A 21,855-nucleotide genomic window follows, 5' to 3' on the forward strand; every position below is an offset into this window, starting at 1 on the left:
GATATTATTGGTAAAGTCGTGGGAAGAAATAGAGCCTTGTGGAACTCTCCAGGTGAAGGGTTTTGGCGGTAGAGGAAGAGTGCCCCATAATAATCCTCTGGGTTTAGTTTTAGGGGAAGAATCTGAGTTGTCCTAGGAGTGTCTGTTCCCACTTCAGCTTCTTGGAGATGGGGCAGGAATCTTTGGTGATGAGCCAGTATTAGATACCTGAGACCGGTCCCTCAGTATTATGGATGTACTTCCTTTGTCCACAACCAGGTAATCTTCCAGTGCAGAAAGTTCTGTCTCTTCACCAGGTCCTGGCTATGAGGGATCAAGGATACTGGCATGTAACAGGTAACATTGGAGACTGACTAGCTGCTAGATTAGTTTGCTTAGGAAAAGGGGATCAGACACTGAAGTCTTTGGTGTCAAGCAGTGGTTTATTCTAATGTTGGTTGGCATATTGCCTGGGTTAGAGTGCATGGTAGAGTTTTCTAAGTTTTAGAATTGAGCAGGATCCCAAGAATTTTCAGGCCTGGGGCTTGGTTGTGATGGTTTCTTGCCTTGTGACAGAAAGCTTTTTTCCCTACCTGGAGGTCAGACATGAGTGTGTGTGTCATACTCATTCCATGGTGTGGCTGTGTATGCTTGCATCCAAAAATTACCTACGGTGGAAAGTTTGAATAGGAGACATTGGGTGATTGTTTTAGTGACATGATCATCCATATAAATGTTGAAATCTGTCAAGATGATGAGTCTTCCGACTTTCATCACCAGGTTAGTATAGTCTCTCTTCTTGCAGATGAAGCTGACTTTAGCTTCAGAGAGCTTCTCCTACTTTTTAGCCAGGAGGGGAGTAGATTGGCTACTTCATCTCCAGATTTGTCCTTCGTCATGCTGTGCTGAAGAGAGTATAAGGGGGAGAGGAGCAAAGAAGCAAGGGAAGATGACACTGAAACTGCTGCATCAGGTTTCTGTGATGTAGTTCAGGCTTGGCAGCTCATCAGTGAGATGTCCATGGATAGTGAAGGACTTGTTGATCACTCATCTTGAACTTATGAGGCTGAGATCCTGAAGTTTGTAGGTTTGTGTTTTGTTTGGCCCATGTGAAATATCTATTTGCTGACTGCAACCGATTGACTGTAGTTGTTTAGTCATCTTCCCCATACACTGGAATTTGCTCTGTTCACTTCTTGCTGTTGGGGAGGTCCACAGGTGTGTAGTAGGCCTAATTGACAGTGTTGCCATTCTTATGACGTGCCAGATGTCTAGAAAGTGGCAGACTGCTCAACTCCCCAGGTGAGTGAGGTAATATCTTTTATTGGACTGACACGGTTGCAACAACATGGCATACAACTCCCCAAGGGTCAGAATTAAGGTGAATTGTTAGGTATCGCTTGTATACCAGTTGGAAAAACACTTTGGGATTCTCTGGGTTGAAAGGTGCTCTCTAAATGTAAGAGAAATTTACTGAGAGGTCTTCAGTGCTGTGCCAGACCCCTGTACTTTGCTGAATGGCAGAAGCTCCCCCTGCAGCTGTGAAATCTGGGTCGTGCCTACTTGCTGCTCTTCTGAAACATCACCACTGTTGGGAATTCTTTCACAAAATAAAATTATCAGGGCCATGGGAAGTCTTGAAATGAAGCCAGATTTAAGAATTTTTCTGCAGAGGTGTCTGCATCCTGCGGGTGTGAGCCTTTCAGTCTGACAGTGGTGGTTCCTGTTTTAGGGGATATTACATATGGCATGGCATGGTTTCTAGGAGGATCCTGAGTTGTACTGTCTGAGTTTCCTCGTGAGTAAAAATATATGCAAATGCTGATATTTCTTCCGTGACTATCTTGTGGTGACTCTGCAAAGAGGAGGACAGTAAATTCTAAACTGGATGTTGACTATAAAAAATCCCTTTTTTGTGTAGACAATTAGGGTTTTCCCCAGCAAAAAAACAAGAGCCAACTTGTTCGGTTTTACTTCTCTATTGTTCTAGGGTAAACGCTGTTTGTCCTGGCTTATCTGTTATAACTCATGGAGAAAGGCCACAAAATGAAACCCTCCCCTTGCACATGGGAGTTCATGGTTTGAAAATGTTTCTCTGATAGTAAGAAACTCTCCACTTCCAAAGCAAAGGTTGCAGGGGCTTACGCTGTTTAGACATCTATAGGGGAGCTGAACTTTCAGTTACTAAGATGTATAAGAATAGCAGGCTTGTTGTGCTGGTGACCTGGGCGTGTCAGTCATGCCATCCCTCTGTTTCTTCTGTGATGGCTGGAGGTAGGAATGTGCAAGACTCCTGTGCACCCCTGTAGGGTGTTCTCCTCATCCCCTCCTATGGAGCTGGGATTTTATTACATTTGCAGCCATTGCTTTGGACCTGAAGTGCACCATTGCTGCTAGGACAATTTAAAAAGGGAAGACTCTTTAGGCTACTATAATCCCAGTGACAAACCAGAGAGCCCGTACTCATGGCTGATCTGAAACTCCAGCGTTTGCAGACTTTTCCTCTGTTTTTTCTCCTTTGCTCTCACTTGGCACTTTTTTTGGGGGGGTGGGGGGGGAGGAGAGGTGCTGAAATCCTGCGTCCTGGCTCTGCACTGCACCTCCCTACATTCAGACCTTCAGGTATAAATCTCTGCTCAGAAAGTATTGTCGTAAACCACATGCAAAACACACTCTCCTGACAGGCCAACCATGATGATTGATGAAGTGAGTGTCAGTACAAACATCTAACTTTATTTGCACAAGAAACCTGAAGTCACTTAGATCTTGGACCAAGTTTCTTTGGCATGTAATATTTATAGGCTGACTTTGCCATTCAAAGCAAAAACAGTCAGAGGTTAAGTTATCTATGGTGCAGTCATGGGGTTGCCTGTGGATACATAGTTGCTCTCCTTGTGTTTTATGGGGCTTTATACAGAACAGCCAAGGGTGCAGATAGGTACCACTCAGACCCCCCCACCCTAGTGGCAGTACATAGCTCTAGCAGTTTGAGAGTTGTCGCCCCTTGCACTTCCTCTGATTCTCTCTGTGGATTGTAGCCTCCTGACTTCCCCACCTTCTCTTCTGTAGGAATTATAGTCCTCCTCTCACTACCTTCTGCCATATTTTTGGTGACCCGGGGCTACCAAAATGCCCATCTGGGTAAAACAGGTATCTCTTCCCTGCCCCCCAGTGGCAACTGCTTTAGCATAGTGAATCCTGCTAGATCTTTAGGGCTGTTACCGTTCCTTAGTTTGAATCTTGAGAGATTTCTCAGACTCCTTACTATGTGGAGACAAATCATGGGAACCAGCAAAGACTTCCCAACTTGTCTCTGAAATGTAGTCTTACATTTTACAAGGTGAACCTAGCAGTGCAGAAGGCAAATGTTGCTTAGCCTTTGGCATTAAAGGTGCCACATCAGTGTAATAAGATCCTGCAACAGGAGGACAAGGGAAAACTTTAAATATGGAACAAATTGTTGACTGCCATAGACACCATTCAGACATTCTCAGGAGAATTCTAGGGTCTGCCAACTTCTTGACCTAATATGAGTCTTTGAGATCATCCAGGCTACCTGTTTGTGTCCCAATGCCTGGCATCCTTTGTACATAGGGAGAAGAGACTGGGATCTAGCATTCTCCTGACTGTAGAGGAAGCACAGTGTTTCCTCTGATTTCTTTCTCTAGTGGAACAGCATCTCTCACTGTCTTCTGCCCCCGGAGTGAAATTTACTTATTAACGGAACAGCTCTTAGCTGCCTGTTTCCTAGATACTGTTAAAAGGGTTGTTTAGCCAAGTTTTATTTGGCTCAGAAATCACCAGTCAGCACAAACATCCCGTGAGTGCCTACAGCTGCTTGCTGAGTAGGAAGTGGGTCCTTTGCTCCAGCAAAAGCCTCTGAGTAGTGGAGGCACGTAGCTCAGTTTAGGAGATGATGTGCAGACTGAGAAATGTGAGTATTACAAGGGCGTTAGTTGCAGGGAAAGTTTCCATAGATGATGGCCAGGAGAGCCAGCCAGGTTTGATTAGGGATTGCTCTGGTCTCTTTTCAGCATGTTTCTCTTTCTCTCTTTGTAGGGGTCTTGGGCAGGTTATAACTGACTATGTCCATGGGGAGACATCTATTAAACTGGCCAATACAGGTCTGTATGTACTCTCAGCTGTGACCTTTGCAGGCCTCTGCTACTTCAACTATCATGATGTGGGTATCTGCAAGGCTGTGGCTATGCTGTGGAGCCTCTGAGATGCAACCAAACTGCTGGCAAAACATGATTGTTCACTGCTGCCTCTGCTTCATCATATTGTTACTAAATCATTCAATGAGAGAAAAACAGTAATTAAGAGTACATAGTGCATGGGTAGAAATCCCAATGCCGAGTCATCTAGAAATCTACAATTTGAGCTGGCTCCTTATTGGAAAAACCAATATCAGTAGCAAAAAATGGGCTGGAAGTGGGGTTCTGCCAGAAGAGAAGAGTTAGGCTGATGTGAACTGGATTCAGACAAGAGTGAACTAATGAAGCTGCAGTGTAATTGGGGGTGAATTAGTAGTTTATTGTATCAGGAACAATCTTGGATGGCTGCAACTCATTTTTCTCTTTCAGTGGCTGCACTGTTTAGATTGTTGCAATGTAATTACTGTTTAATTTTCCATTTTGTAAAATGAATTTGGCTGTGGGAAGGTTCAACCTTTGTTTCTAATGTTACAATTAGTGAATTGTACACAAGGTGCCTCACATAATGTTCTGAGTGGGCCCTGAGAGTCAGTGTGAAAAAAGAAGACTTTTTGTTAATCTACAATAAAGAATTTACAAACGTTGGGTGTGTGTGTGATTCTGGCAGTCATTTTTATCGTCTATAAACAGTTAAACTTTTCTCACCACTCTTTATCTTGAAGAAGGTATTATTTTAGGAAGAAGACATTGTTTATGCAATGTTTTGAATAGATCCAGTGCTGAATAAGTGCTGATGGGGAGATTATCTTCTGTTTAGAAACCATTCTAGACTCAGAAGGAAAGAATGTTTCAGTGCAACTTAATTTGCAGGACTTATGAGCTGCATGCGGTTTGACGGTTCAAATGCAAATTGTCTGTTTCTGCCAGCAGCGTTCTCTCTAATGGAGAAAATACAACCGACCCACCTACCCGCTTTTCCTGAGTACTACCTGTGTGATTCCACAGGGGACCGACAGTGTTGAATTCAAACAGCAAATAATTCATCACTATCTGCTTCTTGGTTAACTCTTTGGTTTCATTCCAAAATTCCTTCCTCTTCGGGGAATTTTTTTTGCAAGTCACCTTGACATAATTCTACATTGGCATGTAATTTAAATGGCTACATCATTGACTTTCTGATGCCAGGAACTGTCAAGGGTGTGGTGTCCTGGGCAACAAAACCTTCCCATTTTTTTTGTTACATTTGTGTCTGTTCAATAACCTGTTCAGATTATCCTGTCTGTAAATCGCTCTAAATGTATTCGGAACTCATAATTGTAGCTTGTATAGTTTTCCTCTTCCATAATCATCAAAGCATATTTATAGGGTCACTGATAGCGGCACTCCAGTTTGAGGGTTCACCTCAAACTGCTGCTTCCAGCACAGAACATCTCTGTTTAGCTAAAACTTCAAGTAAAAATTATTTCTGCCTTAGTAAACCCAGCAAAGTGAGTTATAACAAAAATAAAGTTGGTATGGTCTGGCTTTAAAAAGCCCCTTGAAAACAAAGCATTTGATATAAAGGAAAATATTTTCCAAAACCTTTGACACAAATGTTTTGATAATGGAAATAAATGCCCAGTATCACTCAGAAATGAGTGGGGAGTTCATCATAATATAATGCTAAAATGGCACTTTGTTCTTAATAAAATATAAAAGGGTGTGAGATGGCCACTCCTCTGCTAACACTTCCCTGTGTGATTTCTTGTCTGACGCTTTATTTAAAAAAAAAAACAAAAAAAAACTCCAACCTATGTGAAGAGGGGCCATATTCTGCCATCTTATGTGGATTTCAAACTCTCTGCAAAATCATACTTATTTCTTTGTTAATAAAGAGGAAAGTGATCTCCTCTGACTTACATGCTCATTGTGGCCATGTAGAGGTTTCCAAAGCCCAGGTTAATAGAAGGCAGGGGGCATTTATACAAGACTTTTCAAGGAAGAAAATTGGCTACATTTATTTTTACTGTCAGTCTCGTTAACTAATAATTGGAAATATGAAGTTGTTTCATAAGATGGTTTTAAATTTTTAATTCCTTTCTTGACTACTAAGATTTACACATAAGGTCTAAATCTCATTTGTTTTAGAATCTATTCAGCATTTTAGGATAGTGTCAGGATAAGAATTCAGATATGGATGTTCCTGTGTGAAATAGTGATTGCTGCTGGCTGCCTGTCAGCATAACAACAGCAAGGAGTGACTGAAGAAGTGAGGTTTTTTACCCACAAAAGCTTATGCCCAAATAAATCTGTTAGTCTTTAAGGTGCCACCGGACTCCTTGTTGTTCTTGTGGATACAGACTAACAAGGCTACCCCCTGATACTTGTCAGTATAATGGCTTCCTGCTTGGGAGGATGCAATAGACCTAGAAATGAGTCATCTGTAGTCATTTATGGGATCTTTGCCAACTGTTGCACAATAAACATTTGAATGATAATGGGCCCCAGCTGCGTTCTTGAGGCTGGTGTGAAAGATAGGGGTGAGAGCCTGCTCTGAATTGATTCACACTCACTGTCCCCCATAGGTGTAGTTTGACTTCTATATTTGGGGGGTGCAGCTCCAGTCACACTAGTGGAGCCATGTGTGGAGGGGCAAATTCCATGCCTGCGGTTGGGGGGGGGGCAACTCCCCCACTCCATTAGATGCAAATTTCTAGCCTTTTATAAAGTGGTTGTTATTGTTACTAAGGGCTTGTCTACACTGGCACTTTATAGCTCTGAAACTTTCTCGCTCAGGGGTGTGAAAAAACACACCCCTGAGCGCAGCAAATTTCAGCGCTGTAAAGCACCAGCGCTGGGAGTCACCCCCTTCATGGAGGTGGGTTTTTTAGAGCTCTCTCCCAGTGCTCTGCCGTGACTACACAAGCCCAGTGTAGACTAGCCCTAAGTAGTGGAGGTGGTGCTGCAGCCTAGCCCTGTCTCCCTCCGTGTGATCACAGGTGTGTCAGAAGTGTACTCCAAAGACAACTGGGTCTGGGCTGAGGCTAGTCTCAGTTTCTAGCTCTTTGGTGTAGAGTTTACATTCAGCTTCAGCCCTCTTGTCTAACCCCTTCCTCAGGATGTGGCACTCTGCAGTCCAGCTGCCTCAGACCTTGCACCTGTATCTCGGACTTCCCACCGTTTTCACACCCTCCCTCCCCCACTTCTACCTAGTTGTGGGCACTCTGCATGCTAGTTTAACCCTTTTGGGGACAGTGTGATAGGAAAGCAAGGAGCACAGGCTTAGCCAAGAAGTTTCTTAACAGTCAACGCTCTTATAAAGTGCCAGAGAGCTAGTAAAATAAAAGTCCTGAGATGCCTCCTCCCCTAATTGGACCTCCACCCTTCTGGGAGTCTGAGGTTGGGACAGCATTTAGCCTAGGCAGGGTCCCTCCCCCTGATATAGGGTGATGGACAGCCCACCTTTTTCAGGCTATGTCTAACTGTGAGCTAGGTAGCTTGATGAGTGTTAGCTAGGGTAGCAGGGCTGAGTACGTACCTGCGGGTTTCAGGAGTGTTTGTACACAGCATGGCTAAGACATGCTGCTGCTGCTCTTGATGCTGCAGCTACGCTACTTATTTGTACTTGTGTGTTAGCTTTGGCAAGTATTGGGAAATCACACCCCTACCTTGTAGGGGAGATGTAGCCTCTGATAACACCCCCTTTTTAAATACAGTTTCTTCCCCTTTAGCTATGTGCCTAGGCTGACAAGGTTAGCCATGTGGTCAGCTCCTAGTACAAAACGGAGTCTGTCGGACCGGACCGAGACCCATCCTGTTATGGCACAGATGGAGAGAAAGACAGTGAGTCTTCCTCATCGGAGTCTGCAAAACCTACTTCAGTTTTAAATGCTGTGATAGAGGGAGACACAAATGGACACTTGGTTAAAAAAAAAATCAAAAGGTTCATTTAATTCCAAATTTAATACTTAATTCAAAAAGTTGGCAATGACAATCTTATGCAAAGACTAGCTTTTTTTGGAGAAGGCATTGTGGTAAATAGCAGCCTTACCATAGAAGCCCTGCTGTAACTAGTAACAGACATTAATCTCTCTGATTATAGAATTCCTAAGCTCCATGTCCACCAATTTATTTTGTTTCTATATTTGCTCTCAGCTGCAGCTAAGAATTGAAAAGTATCAATCCTGGAGCCAATAAACTCAGCACAGACCCTGAGGAACTTAACTCAGTGTCCAGAGGCTGTGTGTTTGAGTGGTTACAGAGAAGGGTTACACAGTTTAGCATAGAGATAGTAATAAAAGTTGTATAAAAATGGCCAAGAAATTGCTTGTGTATGATACATTATCAAATCAGTTTATTTAGGGGACAATAATATGTGTGGATTCATCCACGTAGTCTTCATCACATCGCTTTAAAATCAGTTTGCTTAAATTCTCTACTTTCTGAAATGCCAAGAAGTATCCTCGCATTAGTGAAGATTCAAATTTGAATGCTTGTGTGTCTGTTGGTGAAACTGACTTTTGGATGAAGATGATGTCACTGCTGTTTTCCAGAATTTCTCTGGGAACTTCTTCTTCCTGAAATGGAGGAAATATGCAGAGTAACTACCAGTGCAAAAACTTGACACTTATCTGTAGTTTTCACATCTCTTAACTCAAGAACAGTTTATCATGTTCTAGCAGAGGGTTTCTCATAACAAATGTTTTGGTTGCCTCAGAGTGCGACCACCAACTCTTGCTGGTGGCTGCTCTGACAATTTTTCCAAGCTGGAGCACCACTGCCGCAAGGCTGAAGCCCAGAGCTGGTCCCACGGGCTGGAGCTGGGGAGGGCTGAAGTCCAGAGCCCACCACGGGAGTGGGGATGGGGAGGCTTAAACACAGAGCCCCGGGGCTGAAGCCCACTCCTGGAGCCCTGGCGAGCTGAAGCCCGAAACCCTTCTGCCCCGGGGAAGGTGGGTTGGGAACTCACCAGGTGCCTACGGTGTTGAAGGTTCCTCCCCCACCGAGCACACACCACGGCCCCATGTGCCTGAAGATGTGCTGCCTGGAGTCCCCAGGAGGCTGTGCTGTGCATGGCCCCAATCCCCTGCTGGTGGTGCCAGCAAACATCAAGGCAGCGCATCTAAGAGCAACAGCTGGAAGCTACAGGGAGGGGCTGCTGCATGCCCCCACATCCCCATCTCCGCCTGTACACGGAGACTTTGGCAAACCAGTAAAGTGATTAAAACCACTATGGCTTATTGTTAAAGACAGCCTAGTCAGCAAGCTGTAAATTGGCCATTCAGCAGTCTCAGCTTGACCAAGGCAGGAGGGAAGGGGGTTTTGGGTGCCTCAGAAAGGGCAGTTTGACCCTGCATCCTTCCTGATAAAAATTGTGTTAAAGTTGCTGATACATGCATTTGAAAAGAGCAGGAATGTCTATGGGATCTCAAGGCTGCAGGCTCTGGAAAAACCCACACCTGGTTAATCAATAATCAGAAGGAGCCTCTTGCTTGCCCATTGGAACTGTTTGCTTGACAAGTTTTCTTTAAGGGACAAGTCATTCTATTACTAATGTATGCATAAGGGGGAAAAGCTTGAGATGGGGGACTCTTCGGGACTGGTCTCTCCCTCTGGATGCATCTTGTGTTCCCCACCTGCAGATGGGCTGCCGCTGTGCCACTCAAGAGCCACACTCTGCTTTGGTAATTATCAAGGGTTGGGGATGTTTTACTAATCTTGTTGCGGACGTGTGTAAGTGCTTGAGCCTAAATAAAGGTTAGCTTTAAGTGAAAGCACTCTTGTGTTGCCCTGTTTCAGCCATCTATCGGCCGGACGGCCGTGTCTCCCCTGATTTATTTCCTGACACCTCCTCGCACAGAGTAAAAGTTACCAAGAGCTTTGCGTTGAAAGAACCCCGGGTAACACACCCAGGAGGCTGTTGTGGCCACAGAAAAATCCCCTAGTGGCCACATTTGAGAAATGCTATCTAGCATGTTTTATTTTTTTTTTTCTTAATTTGGTTTCCTGATGTAACTGTTGAGTTAAGGCAAACACTGGACACAGAGGGAGTTACTTACCCTAAATCGAACAGTCTTTTCCCCACCTTCATGTGTGCAGTACATACAGTAAGTCTTGTTTTCTACCAGGATGCTGAATGCCACGGACATCCCCTCCTCAAACCTGTTGTCTTCATAATAGTGGATGGTGAAGTGCACTCCGCATCCTAAACACAAAGTACTTACTATTAGGAGCCTGTGCGGAAAGAGTTTGCAAACGGCTATTTAAAAACAGATGTAAAGGGGTTCCAACAGTTTTATTATCCAGGCATCTTACTACTCCACCACAAGCAGCCTCTGTCCATGGCCCTCCTTACAGTTGAATGGAGCTGGGATTTGTTTTGTGTACTGTCCTGTGGCTGCTGATGACAAATATTCAATTGGACTTCTGTGGGCAAAACAGTTAAGGGCTAGAGAGTGTGATGTCAGTGTGCAAATCCCTTGGAGCACATGCATAAGGTGAGGGTTGCATTTCCTTCTCATGTTGGATGTAAATAGGATCTGAAAATCTGGCACTGAATAAATAACTGAAAAAAGTGGGGATATGTAGAGATGGTGCTGATCCACACCAAAAGAGACTGACTAATTGTTCTAAGTGCCAGATACATTGCCTTGCATGTTCAATATAAAATGATGCTTCTCACTGACACTTAATACAAAATGGGGATTCAGAATTTTGCTTGTGTCAGGACTGAGATCCCCACTTTGAACTTTAGGGTACAAATGTAGGGGCCTGCATGAAAACTTCTAAGCTTAACTACCAGCTTAGCTCTGGTCCGCTGCCACCATCCCAAGGCTAATTTCCTTCCCTGGGTAGCCTTGAGAGACCTTCACCAATTCCCTGGTGAATACAGATCCAAACCCCTTGGATCTTAAAACAAGGAAAAATCAATCAGGTTCTTAAAAAGAAGGCTTTTAATTAAAGAAAAAGGTAAAAATCATCTCTGTAAAATCAGTATGGAAATTAACCTTACAGGGTAATCAAACTTAAAGAGCTCAGAGGACTCCCCTCTAGTCTCAGGTTCAAAGTACAGCAAACAAAGATAAACACTCTAGTAAAAGGTACATTTACAAGTTGAGAAAACAAAGGAAAACTAACACGCCTTGCCTGGCTATTTACTTACAAGTTTGAAATAGGAGAGACTTGTTTAGAAAGATGTGGAGAACCTGGATTGATGTCTGGTCCCTCTCAGTCCCTGAGAACGAACACCGTCCCAAAACAAAGAACACAAACAAAAGCCTTCCCCCCCCAAGATTTGAAAGTATCTTGTCCCCTTATTGGTCCTTTAGGTCAGATGCCAGCCAGGTTACCTGAGCTTCTTAACCCTTTACAGGGAAAAGGATTTTGGAGTCTCTGGCCAGGAGGGATTTATAGTACTGTACACAGGACAGCTATTACCCTTCCCTTTATAGTTATGACAGCTTGCGACAGAGGTCCACCCAGCTTGGTGGCTTTAGAAATCTTTGCAGCACCTTCCTAGTCCCTGGGCTTCGTTTCAGGCTGTAGAGCCACATGCCTCTTTCATGGGTGTGGTTCAGGACACTGTCAGGGGGGTCGGAGGAATTCCCTGATCTTCTGTCTGCCCACAGCTAGAACTTCTGATCTTTGGCTTCTGCTGTGATGTGAAGCTGTACTCAGATTGGCTGACCCCCAAAATGTGCAAAATCTTTTCTGGAGGGGATTGATGTCTTTTATGTGAGCTTAGCTCTATTCTTAGCTGGCATTAAGGACAAACTACAATTACTAGAACCTGTTGCTAAACTCAGGTCTATCTGAGGTAATCCAAGAGCTACATGGGGCAAAAGCGTACCTGGAATGAAGAGCTAGGGCAATGGTTATAGGACATGTAGAAGCCAAAAGTATCATACCAGGTGTCATCTCTTGATCTGTCATAGGCTCAAATACACTCATGACAGCATTCTCTGGTCCTGGCCGTACCATGAGTACCTGATTAGATATGTTTCGAAAGATCTGGTGCTGTAGAGCGTAGTTTGCCTTCTTCCAGTAGTCGCACTCCAGACCTTTTAATATATACATTAATCAGACAGTCACAACTAACTCCATTCTTCCCAGAAACAACTAGGGACTTTGGCATAGTCCAAAGAGTGCCAGAAAGCCCCTTTAGCCTGTCTCCTGATCTAGTTCCACACAAAATGATTGGTGGTGCCCACCTTATAACTTTTAGCTGAGTGGTTCGAGCACTCAGCTGGGATGTGGGAAGTTCAGTTCCCCCCTCCCTGACAGAGGGGAAGAAAGGATTTGAACAGGGGTATCCCACCTCTCAGGAGGATGTGCTAACCACTGAAGAATGGGATATTCATTCTGATGTGGGGTTCCCTCCATCTCTCCTGTTGAAGCTGTTCCATCATGGATAAATAATGAAAGCGTGATTGGAGCAGGTGGACTGGCCCCGGGGCTTCTGCCCCTCAGGGGGGTGTCCAAAGAGCTGGGCGCTAGACTCATTCTCTTGCTCTCTGGCCAAATGACTCTTTCATTATAGAAATTATAGAGTGGGCAGAGGCAGCACCGTCACCGCCTCCTCCTCCCTTGGATTTTGAATGGGGCCGATTCAGGAGGTGTACTCAGAGGGCGTCAGCTGGCTTGGGCCTCTTGGGTGAGGCATTCAGCCACCTATCGTCTCCCAGTTTGTGAATCACTCCGGGGCTTAGGTGGGAGGTAGGTGTCTGGACGCCTTGTGTGAGGCAGCAGTGTGGGCCCTAGAGGCAGAAACTTAGGCATCTAGGGAACCTTCTACTCTGAAAAACTTAGGCACCAAGTGAGTTTAGGTGCTTACTGCGTTTGGTGGATCACAGCAGGGTCTTAAGTTGATGAGTGGATTCCATCTTTATTCCCGTCCCCAAACTGCCCACCAACCAGTTTGTGCTCAGGGAGCAGCCTCCATGTGATAGACTGAAGAGCCCTGCTCTCCATGTTCTGTCATTGGAAGATGGCCCAGGATGTGCATTTGCTCTTCCAGTTTAGACTTCCGAAGAGACGGCTGAATACAGGTAAGGACAGTGGGTGGAGTACCCTATAGGTGGCCTTTCCCCAATCCTCACAGCCACCTGGGTGCCAGGTGAGCTGCTCCAGCTGCAGAACATCTTTGACTGGAGTCACTTAATGAACTCAGGAAGGAGGGAGTTTTTTCCCATGCCCACCATTCGTGTGTTAAGGTCACTACCAAACACTGATGAACACCACGTTGGGGGGGAGATTAGCCAACCGTGTTGGGAATGGCAAGCAGCTCAGCGCTAGTGGAGTACAGTCATAAATGTCGAGCAAATTTCAATTTTACCTTCATCATCTGTGTTCCACGTGAGCGACGAAAGGGGAGAAGAGAAACAACTGTTAGACTGTATACAAACAACAGATCATTTTCTAACCAGTTTCATTCCCCAGTGTCAGTTGGAAAGCCCACTTCCGCCACAACCATCACCCCTTCCCATTATCCTTTCTCTGGAGATGTCGTATAAGCAGCAAGTGGCCCATCAACTGAGGTACTGACTCTGCAGTGCTCCAGATCGATGCTTATGAGGATACTGAAGTGAAATCAGAACAACCATGATTTAAAAACAATTCAGCATTTTAATAGCTGAAATTATAGAGGGCGCAAGCCAGGTCTACACAACAGACTGTATCAAAATAACGACATCGCTCAGGGATGTGGATGAACTATGCCGATGGGAGAAGCCCTCCTGTCAGTGTAGTAATGGCTTCATTAAAGCCCTGAAGTGGTGCAGCTGCACCGGAACAGCTGCGCTGTAGCACTGTATGTGAAAACAAGCCCTTAGACTGTTCACTTGAATCTCCAGAAACAGGTTTGGCTCCATTAACTTCTTAAAGAGCATGCTGGGAAGGCTGGCTCAGAGACCCAGAACCCTGTCCAAGCAGAAAGCCTAGCTTCACCTGCCAAATTGTCATTCGCCAAGCTGTAGGGATCAGCATTGCTCTGAAGGTTATGGAGAAGCAAAGTGGGAGGCTACAGAAGTACCTAAGTCAACCCGAGCAATGGATTGAATTGCCTGGCAAGTGCTGGTCAGCTGCACAGAAATCCCAAAATGCACACCCCATCCAGATATAAAAGACAAGAGTTACCTGCAAAATAGAGGTCAGAATCTTGCCCAAATGTCACTGCAAACACGCGGATCTCTTCACAGCTCATCTTCACTCTGAACAGATCGAAGGGAAAGGGTTCAGAGATGGGAACAGTATGTCTCACCCTCCAGATCTAGAGGGCTAACTTGGGCCAGTTCTCTGCTCTCAGCTGGTGCACAGTAATGCCCACAACAGGGCTGGGAGGGAGACGGAAGTGTTTCACCACACATCAGTGGGAGGGCTGACGTTACCACTTAGTACAGGGGAGAGGGCAGACTGATTTTTATTTTATTTTACTTTTTGTAGTGCTTGCCATAGACTCTTGAGTATCTGTTTCTCCATTACCTTGTACCTTGTGTCATTTAAACCAGTGTATACTGGATGTAAAATACTAGAATTATGGGTTGATTCTGTTTTACACTTTTTCACTCTTGTGGGGTAAATGAGGTCACAAGATGTAGGGCAACAAAGACTAAGGCCTGGAGTGCTTTATGGTAATTAAACAATAGTTCATACAAATTTGTAAATGTCACCCACTTAATGAATTGCTCATAAGAAACCTAAAATGGTGATAGCTCAGCAAAATGCCATGTCACCATTTAATCTTCCCTACTGCGCCTGCAAAAAGTTACGTTATCTTGTGTGCATTTGGTTTACTCTTTCCAATTTGGGATCCTATGGGATCTTAGTGTGACCTATAAAGTTTTAGGGACTGGGCTAGTACAGTGCTCCCAGCAGGGAAGGGGGGTGTAATTTATTTTGCAGTGGCAGAAATTTGCTCATGGGCAGGTTTTTAACCATATTTTTAGTCCAAGTTGAATTCTGGCTCTATGACCTTGATGCGACCTCTTTAAAGAGAGCCAGCAGACATCTAGAAGAGGAGGCTAAAATGTTTCACCCAGAGGATAACAAACTTTATTTACCAAAAGACTTACATCTTCAAACCTGGAGATTATCTCCACAAACCTGCTTGTAGTTCCGCCCCCCTGCCTTCATGGCTAACTTGAAACTACGGAGGTGTGCTTAGATCGTTCATGTTCTTACAGGTTCATGCTGTGCAACAGCCTCTTCAAGTGACATATGGTGATCAGATGAGTAGACTTTGCCCGCTCCTACCTAAAGGCAAGGTGAGCTAGAGCTGCTGCTGACGCATGTGCCCAGACCAGTAATGGCCATAAAACTGCCAGGCCTGTTCAGTTTACATACAGCTACCCACCCTCTTTTGTTTTGTTTGACATCAGATTTTATAGGTTGATTTGAGGAGACTCTGTGCAGGTCACAAACATCCCTGTCTTCAGTGCTAGGAGCATGTCAGGAAAGGCGTATGGGATGTGGTCATCTGTCTTGCCCGGGATTTGACCCATGAGTTTCAGGATTCCAGATCAGCAATTCCATTGCTGTTAGTACTATTAGTTGTCAATGGTGGCAACCCAAATACTCTGGTGACCAGAAGAGAGAGACCAATAGACATAGGCGCGTATGCATGGGCACATTTCTTGGTTGCACAGTGCAGTACACCAGGTCTGGCAAGAGGCTGGGATATTATAGAAGAGCTTTTAAAAGCTAAAGTGCCCCCCAAAAAATAAACTATTGTACAGTTTAAGAAGTGATCTGCTAATTTATAGCAAAAGTTGGCATTAAAACTCTTGCCCATTAGAGTACTGCTACATTTAACCTTTTCCTGCTTGCTCTCCTGCTAATCCAGCAGTGACTAAACTCTACCAGAAGAGTCTCAGGGGTAGCCGTGTTAGTCTGGATCTGTAAAAAGCAACTGAGAGTCCTGTGGCACCTTTACGACTAACAGATATATTGGAGCATAAGCTTTCGTGGGTGGAAATTTCCATTACATTGCATTTGACGAAGTGGGCATTCACCCACCAAAGCTTATGCTCCAATACATCTGTTAGTCTTAAAGGTGCCACAGGACCCTCTGTTGCTTTCTACCAGAAGAGTGAGTTTCAGACACGCCCAGTTTCAGATGTCCTTAATGAAATCTCTAGTGTTTGTTCTTCCTCTTGGCAATTGAGATTGCTGTTCCTATTGCTTGAGACTCCTCACGTAAGTAAATATATCGAAAACTAGGTAGATCCAATCACCATGAACTGTAGGGTGACAGACATCCTCAATGGGATCTCTTCACTAGATGGTTAACTGTCTAGCTAACTAACTAGAAACAAGACACAATCTTCTGTAATGGATTGCCAATAAGTGTCTACAAACAAATCAATTACTAAATTATAGTTCCCAAAAGGTCATATTCCCCTCTCCAGTGTCAGAGGTGTTGGTCACACTTTAATCACAGTGAGTAGTAAGCATATAAGGAGGGTAAGAACTAGCTTCTTAGCTCTCTGGCTATATTGCTGTAGAAGTAAACCCACAATCTGTCATCTCCAAGATGAGGTACCTAACTATGTATTGTTATATGCTGAATTCTTTACAGGTATATGGAATTTTTCACACTGTACATAACTTTCTCTGAAATGTTCTATAAAAATGTACTAATCATTTCCCTCTTCCTGTTAACACTAATGATGTGAGATGGCTCTAGTTTGTTTGTTGGGGAATGCTGTAGTAACTCATGCATGCTTCCAAAAGTATATCTCATAATCTAACTTGCTTTCACTGAGGTTTCAGATGGAGTTAACTAATTCTCCACTCATGGGCAAACTACAACTTGGTATAAGTGTTAGAAGGATTTTCTATGAGAAGTGCTCAGCTAACTTGATATGGCTGTAGGAAAGGTTTCAGGGTAGCAGCCGTGTTAGTCTGTATCCCCAAAAAGAACAGGTGTACTTGTGGTACCTTAAAAAGAACAGGAGTACTTGTGTCTCTAAGTTAGTCTCTAAGGTGCCACAAGTACTCCTGTTCTTTTTGCGGATACAGACTAACACGGCTGCTACTTTGTAACCTGTGGTACCTTAGAGACTAACAAATTTATTTGAGCATAAGCTTTGGTGGGCTACAGCCCACTTCATCGGATGCATAGAATGGAACATATAGTAAGAAGATATATATACATACAGAGAACATGAAAACCATACCAACTCTAAGGGTCTAATTCATTAAGATGAGCTATTATCAGCAGGAGGGAAAAAATTATTGTAGTGATAATCAAGATGTCCCATTTCAGACAGCTGACAAAAAGGTGTGAGTTGAAAAAAAGGAGTTGGAGTGGGCCTGATTTCATGAATACTCCCTGTAAGGGAACTTTCTTTCCAAGATGCCAGCTAGGTTGGTAAATTTGCACAGAGTGGGGCTTCCACGGGGATATAGGTTTGTATTCTGTACCCCCACTTTTCACCATCACTGATTGAAAAGAGGATATGTGCAAGAAGGAGATACCAACACTTTTCTTCCTCTGTGCCCCAATTATAAGTGGTGCAGTGAAGGATGCATATGGTGGGTGTCAAATAATTTGCCTAAATGGAGAATTATTTCAGGGTGGTTTGAGAGACTGCAGATCGCTGGGTATTCTCTCTAGATGAGGAGCAGTAGGCAGTTATGAGTTTTCCTGAACGTATTATTTCCTTCTGAAATAGGCTTGTTTATTCGTCTTACTTTTTTTTCTATATCTTCCATTTTACTCTTACTTGGCTTTTATATCCTGAGTGTTTAGAAATTGCCTTTTTTGATTACTTTTAATAATACTTTGTAAAGGGATTATAACCAAATGGTTTATATCCTAATATTGAACTGTCCTCAACTTGCTGCTTTTACCTCTAACACAGACAAAAGAGGAAAACAAATTGGCACCCAGAGTAACTATACAAAGAAATGGGGGAGTTTGATGGTAGAATAAATCTAAATGCCTTTCTGGGGAACACCAATCCCTCATTATGGCTAGCCTTGAATAGCAGCCCACTCTGACAATGAGTTTTCAACTCAGGTAGGAAGAGATAAAGTCTAGCCCAAAGCACTGTGGATTTACTGGGATTTTGGATTCCGTGCCGCTTTGCCATAGGGAAACCTCCATCTGCATCCTTAATAGCTTTGCTTACCATTAAAGATACTGCAAACTATACACAGCACAGGTTACCTCACATGGTTTAAAACCCTCCCTGCTTGTTACTTTCCATTTTTCTCATCTTTGTGAAACACAAACGTGCTCTTTGGTCTGTATTCTGAACTATATTTTGGAATTAACTGTGCTTGGTTGCTTTATTTAAATTACAGAAGTAAAACCCTTCTGAAAACTGACTCAGGCAACAGCGAGGTCTATTTTCTTGGCTTTGTGAAATGCTGCAAGACATTTCATCACTGGTCTGACACAGGCCTTTCTGTAAACTGGTGAGAGCATGAGCAAAACTGTAGGTTAACAAAGCTGCCCTGCAGGTTTGATACTTCAGAGGTGACACACCTGGCACCTCCAAATTGAGATGCCTTTCCACTAAACCACAGTAATGTTTCCTTGGTAAATCTAATCATACCAGCAAACACCAGATCTGGAGACGGAAAGTGCTTTTGTGTGTGGCTAATTCATTATTTGTATGTGTAAGGTGGCCACTATTTGCAACTGTAAGTCTAATTGCTGGGGTCAATGCCTATAGGAAGGGACTCTAGATAATACTTGGTCCTGCCTCAGTGCAGGAGACTGGATTATATGACCTATGCATGTCCCTTCCAGTCCCATATTTCTATGATTCAGTATTTTATGAGCATCCTTTATTATTCAAATCTAAATAAATAAATTAAAGCACACAGAATTTATTTTAAAAGTCAGCTAATTAGGGGCATCTTTTTAAGGGCGAGAAATTCTACACAAATTAGATTCAAACTGACGCTTTTTCCACATTGTTCTCGTATTATTAAATGTCACTCTCTTACATGGAACTAACCATCCTCAGATGCTAGACTGCCACATTTCCTGCCAACTTCCTCCAAAACCACAGCATCATTACTGGCAGATGAACCAAATGCTGCAATTGTACAGCGATTAGTCTTTTATTAAAATACACATTAACCTTACTTCTCTTGTGAACAGCTCTGAGCACATGGAGTGGCCTCCTTCAAACCTATTCCACGCAGCCAGGACTTTATCTGCCTCCCCACCCTACTCACCATAACAATGCAGACTGACGTTACTAATAAACCTGGGCATATTTGTTAAATGCTTAAGTGAAGGCTCCATGAGGAGGACAGCATTTGCCTCTTACTGTATAAGCCAGGGACGGCCAAACTGCTGCTCTTTTACAGTTGAAGTGTGGCTCGTGGAGCCCCCCAGGCATCCCCCATTCTCCGCCTACCAGATGGGGGATAGAGCTAGGGGCTTCTGCCCTGGCTGCAGCATGGTGGTGGGGCTAGGGGCTTGTGCCAGAGCGAGGATGGTTGCCTGTTGAGAGTGGGTGGGCACAATTTAAAGGTTCCTCCCCCCAAAACAGCTTGAGTTATGCCCCTCCCAGGTACACCCTCCCTCTTACCCTCAGCGGTTCTCCCTGCAGCTCCGAGCTGTTTGCTGCTGCTTCTCCCCACAGCCTAGCTTGCCAGCTCCCGCAGCTGCTGTGCAGGGAGGGGGCCTGAAAATCCTGGCAAAAATCTGGGGGGAGAGCATATGGTCCTATGTCTTCTTTCCCTTTCCCCCGGTCACCTCAGGCTTCTGCCCAGCAGGGAAGGGGATGTCAAGGTTCAGCCCTGCAGGGCACTCCTGCCAGGGCTCGGGGCTTCAGCAGGAGCAGGACTGAAGCCCCAAGTCCAGACAGACACCTCCTGTTGGACCACAGCCCCAAGATCCCCTCCCCGCAGGGCTGAAGCCCTCAGCCTCGCTACCCTAGCAGTCGCGCCCAGTTCTTGAACTTCTGAAGATTGTCATATGCAGCTTGGAGAGTCAATAAGTTTGGCCACCCCTGGTATAAGCAAACATTTATTTTGCAAGGTTTTTTTACACTAAAAAAAAAAAACCCACAAAACAAAACAAACAAAAAACCCTTCTACAAAAGGTGACTGAACCAATGTAAACCTCAAAGCAAACCCCCTCAGCTTTAGAGGAATGGGGTGTTGTGCTGGGCTTATTGCTATAGGAGTCCCTTTAGGCATGTACTTGGGAGGCTCTGCTGTGAAAGCAAAATCATCTCCATCTCACTTTTGCTTATGATCTGTGTAGTTTGTCAATGTGTGTGACTCCAAGATTTACAGAGAGGAATTGGTTCTCGATTCCAAACCTGAGGTTGTTGCCCTAATCTGTGTGGCTTTTGTGGGCTCTACACTTCCTGTGAGCTTCATCTTGAGATGTTCTTACATGTCTAGAGCGCCTTTCATTCTAAAGTGAACTGATAGACAAACTCCACCCTCCCCAGAGCTTCTGGGCAGAGACCCTGCCCCAGCGAGCCCCATGCAAGCCCCAGTGCAGTAGGTCAGTAACTCAGGACAAGAAGAACAGGAGTACTTGTGGCACCTTAGAGACTAACACATTTATTAGCGCATAAGCTTTCGTGGGGTTCCATTCTATGCATCCGAAGAAGTGGGTTGTAGCCCACGAAAGCTTATGCTCTAATAAATGTGTTAGTCTCTAAGGTGCCACAAGTACTCCTGTTCTTTTTGCGGATACAGACTAACACCGCTGCTACTCTGAAATCAGGACAGGAAGTGCACAACTCTTCATCCGTTTCAAGGTTTCCCCTGTGCGGACTGTGGGAGTCAGAATCAAAGCAGTAGGGGATCGCTGGTCAGGGCCAGAGTTTTCTCACTGGAAGTCTCTATCTGAGCCCTTCTACGCTGATATCTCAGTGCCCAAAAGAGCTCTCGCCCCCATCCTGCTCTTTAATAAAACGTATTAGCCTCCCCCATGAACTGGATCGGTAGGTTTTCAACCGTTTTTCATCGGCAGACCCCTAAACAATTTCGAACAGAGGTGTGGACCCCTTTGGGAATCGGTTGTCTGGATATATAGTTGAATTCACTTTTCAGCCTGCCTTTTCCCAGACAGGTTCGAAGGGAGGTGTTTTAAAAGCGAAGGTCGATGTTGGGGGAAGAAGGGCGAGGCTGCTCCCGGCACTAGCCGGCTGCTGGCTTGCTGAAGATGCAGCCTCCCCCCCGCCAGCTGAGCAGCGGTATGAGGGCAGAGCGAGCCCGGGCTGGGTTTCGGGAGCAGCACTCGCAGAAGCGGCGAGGCTGGGTGGAAGCCCGGCCGATGGGCTGGGCGGTCTCCCCGGGGCACGGCACGGGGCGGAAGGGAGGCCCCTCGCCGCCGATGGTCGCCTCTCCCAGCCCCCGGGGCTCCTCCCCAGTGCCCCAGCCTAGAGGCACCCGCGCAGGGAGCATCCCTCCCTGGAAGAGCCAGAGAGGGGCGCTGGGAGACCGGCCGGACCACTGGCTCCCGATCCCCCCTGGCGCCAGCTTGGCGCTCCCCACCCCCGAGGCCGGGCAGCGGTCCCTACCTGCCTCCTGCAGCCGAGTCCGGAGCGCAATGCTCAGCGAGAGGCGGGGAGGGAAGGGCAGCCCGGCTGGAGGCGGGGAGAGCGGAGCGCACGCTGACTGCTCGCGGGACGGGGGCGGGGGCTGCCCGTCGTGTTCAGCCCCCCCGGCCCTGCAGAGCCCCTGACTTGCCCTTGGGTTATTTAGCCCCAGCGATGCTCCAAGCCAGTCCCGCCCTTTGCTCTCCTGCCCTGTTTCT

The 21,855-nt window shown here is 45.2% G+C and overlaps 2 protein-coding genes across 2 annotated transcripts in view; one reads left to right on the top strand and one right to left on the bottom strand.

Annotated features, from left to right (window-relative positions):
• Positions 1-21,855, top strand: part of BCO2 (beta-carotene oxygenase 2) — an 86,885-nt gene that overhangs the window by 7,802 nt on the left and 57,228 nt on the right. The gene's annotated exons all lie outside the window — the stretch shown is intronic.
• Positions 8,060-21,737, bottom strand: IL18 (interleukin 18). The gene is made up of 6 exons (XM_034754572.1): positions 21,620-21,737; positions 14,250-14,323; positions 13,450-13,458; positions 12,023-12,175; positions 10,175-10,320; positions 8,060-8,692 (listed from the first exon to the last, which is right to left on the bottom strand). The coding sequence occupies exons 2-6, from the start codon at positions 14,314-14,316 to the stop codon at positions 8,474-8,476; spliced, it is 594 nt and encodes a 197-aa protein (XP_034610463.1). The 5' UTR covers positions 14,317-14,323; positions 21,620-21,737; the 3' UTR covers positions 8,060-8,473.

Source organism: Trachemys scripta, chromosome 21, assembly GCF_013100865.1.
Source record: "Trachemys scripta elegans isolate TJP31775 chromosome 21, CAS_Tse_1.0, whole genome shotgun sequence".
Classification (NCBI taxonomy): domain Eukaryota; kingdom Metazoa; phylum Chordata; order Testudines; family Emydidae; genus Trachemys; species Trachemys scripta.

What these genes read in the sequence shown, in the direction of transcription:
- IL18 (XM_034754572.1), bottom strand. Translation starts at nt 14,316, where the DNA reads ATGAGCTGTGAAGAGATCCGCGTGTTTGCAGTGACATTTGGGCAAGAT. An exon ending in AGATCAAGAGATGACACCTG is followed by an intron (nt 10,321 to 12,022) that starts GTATGATACTTT and finishes CTTTGTGTTTAG; the next exon opens with GATGCGGAGTGCACTTCACC. An exon ending in AAAAGACTGTTCGATTTAGG is followed by an intron (nt 8,693 to 10,174) that starts GTAAGTAACTCC and finishes CCTCCATTTCAG; the next exon opens with GAAGAAGAAGTTCCCAGAGA.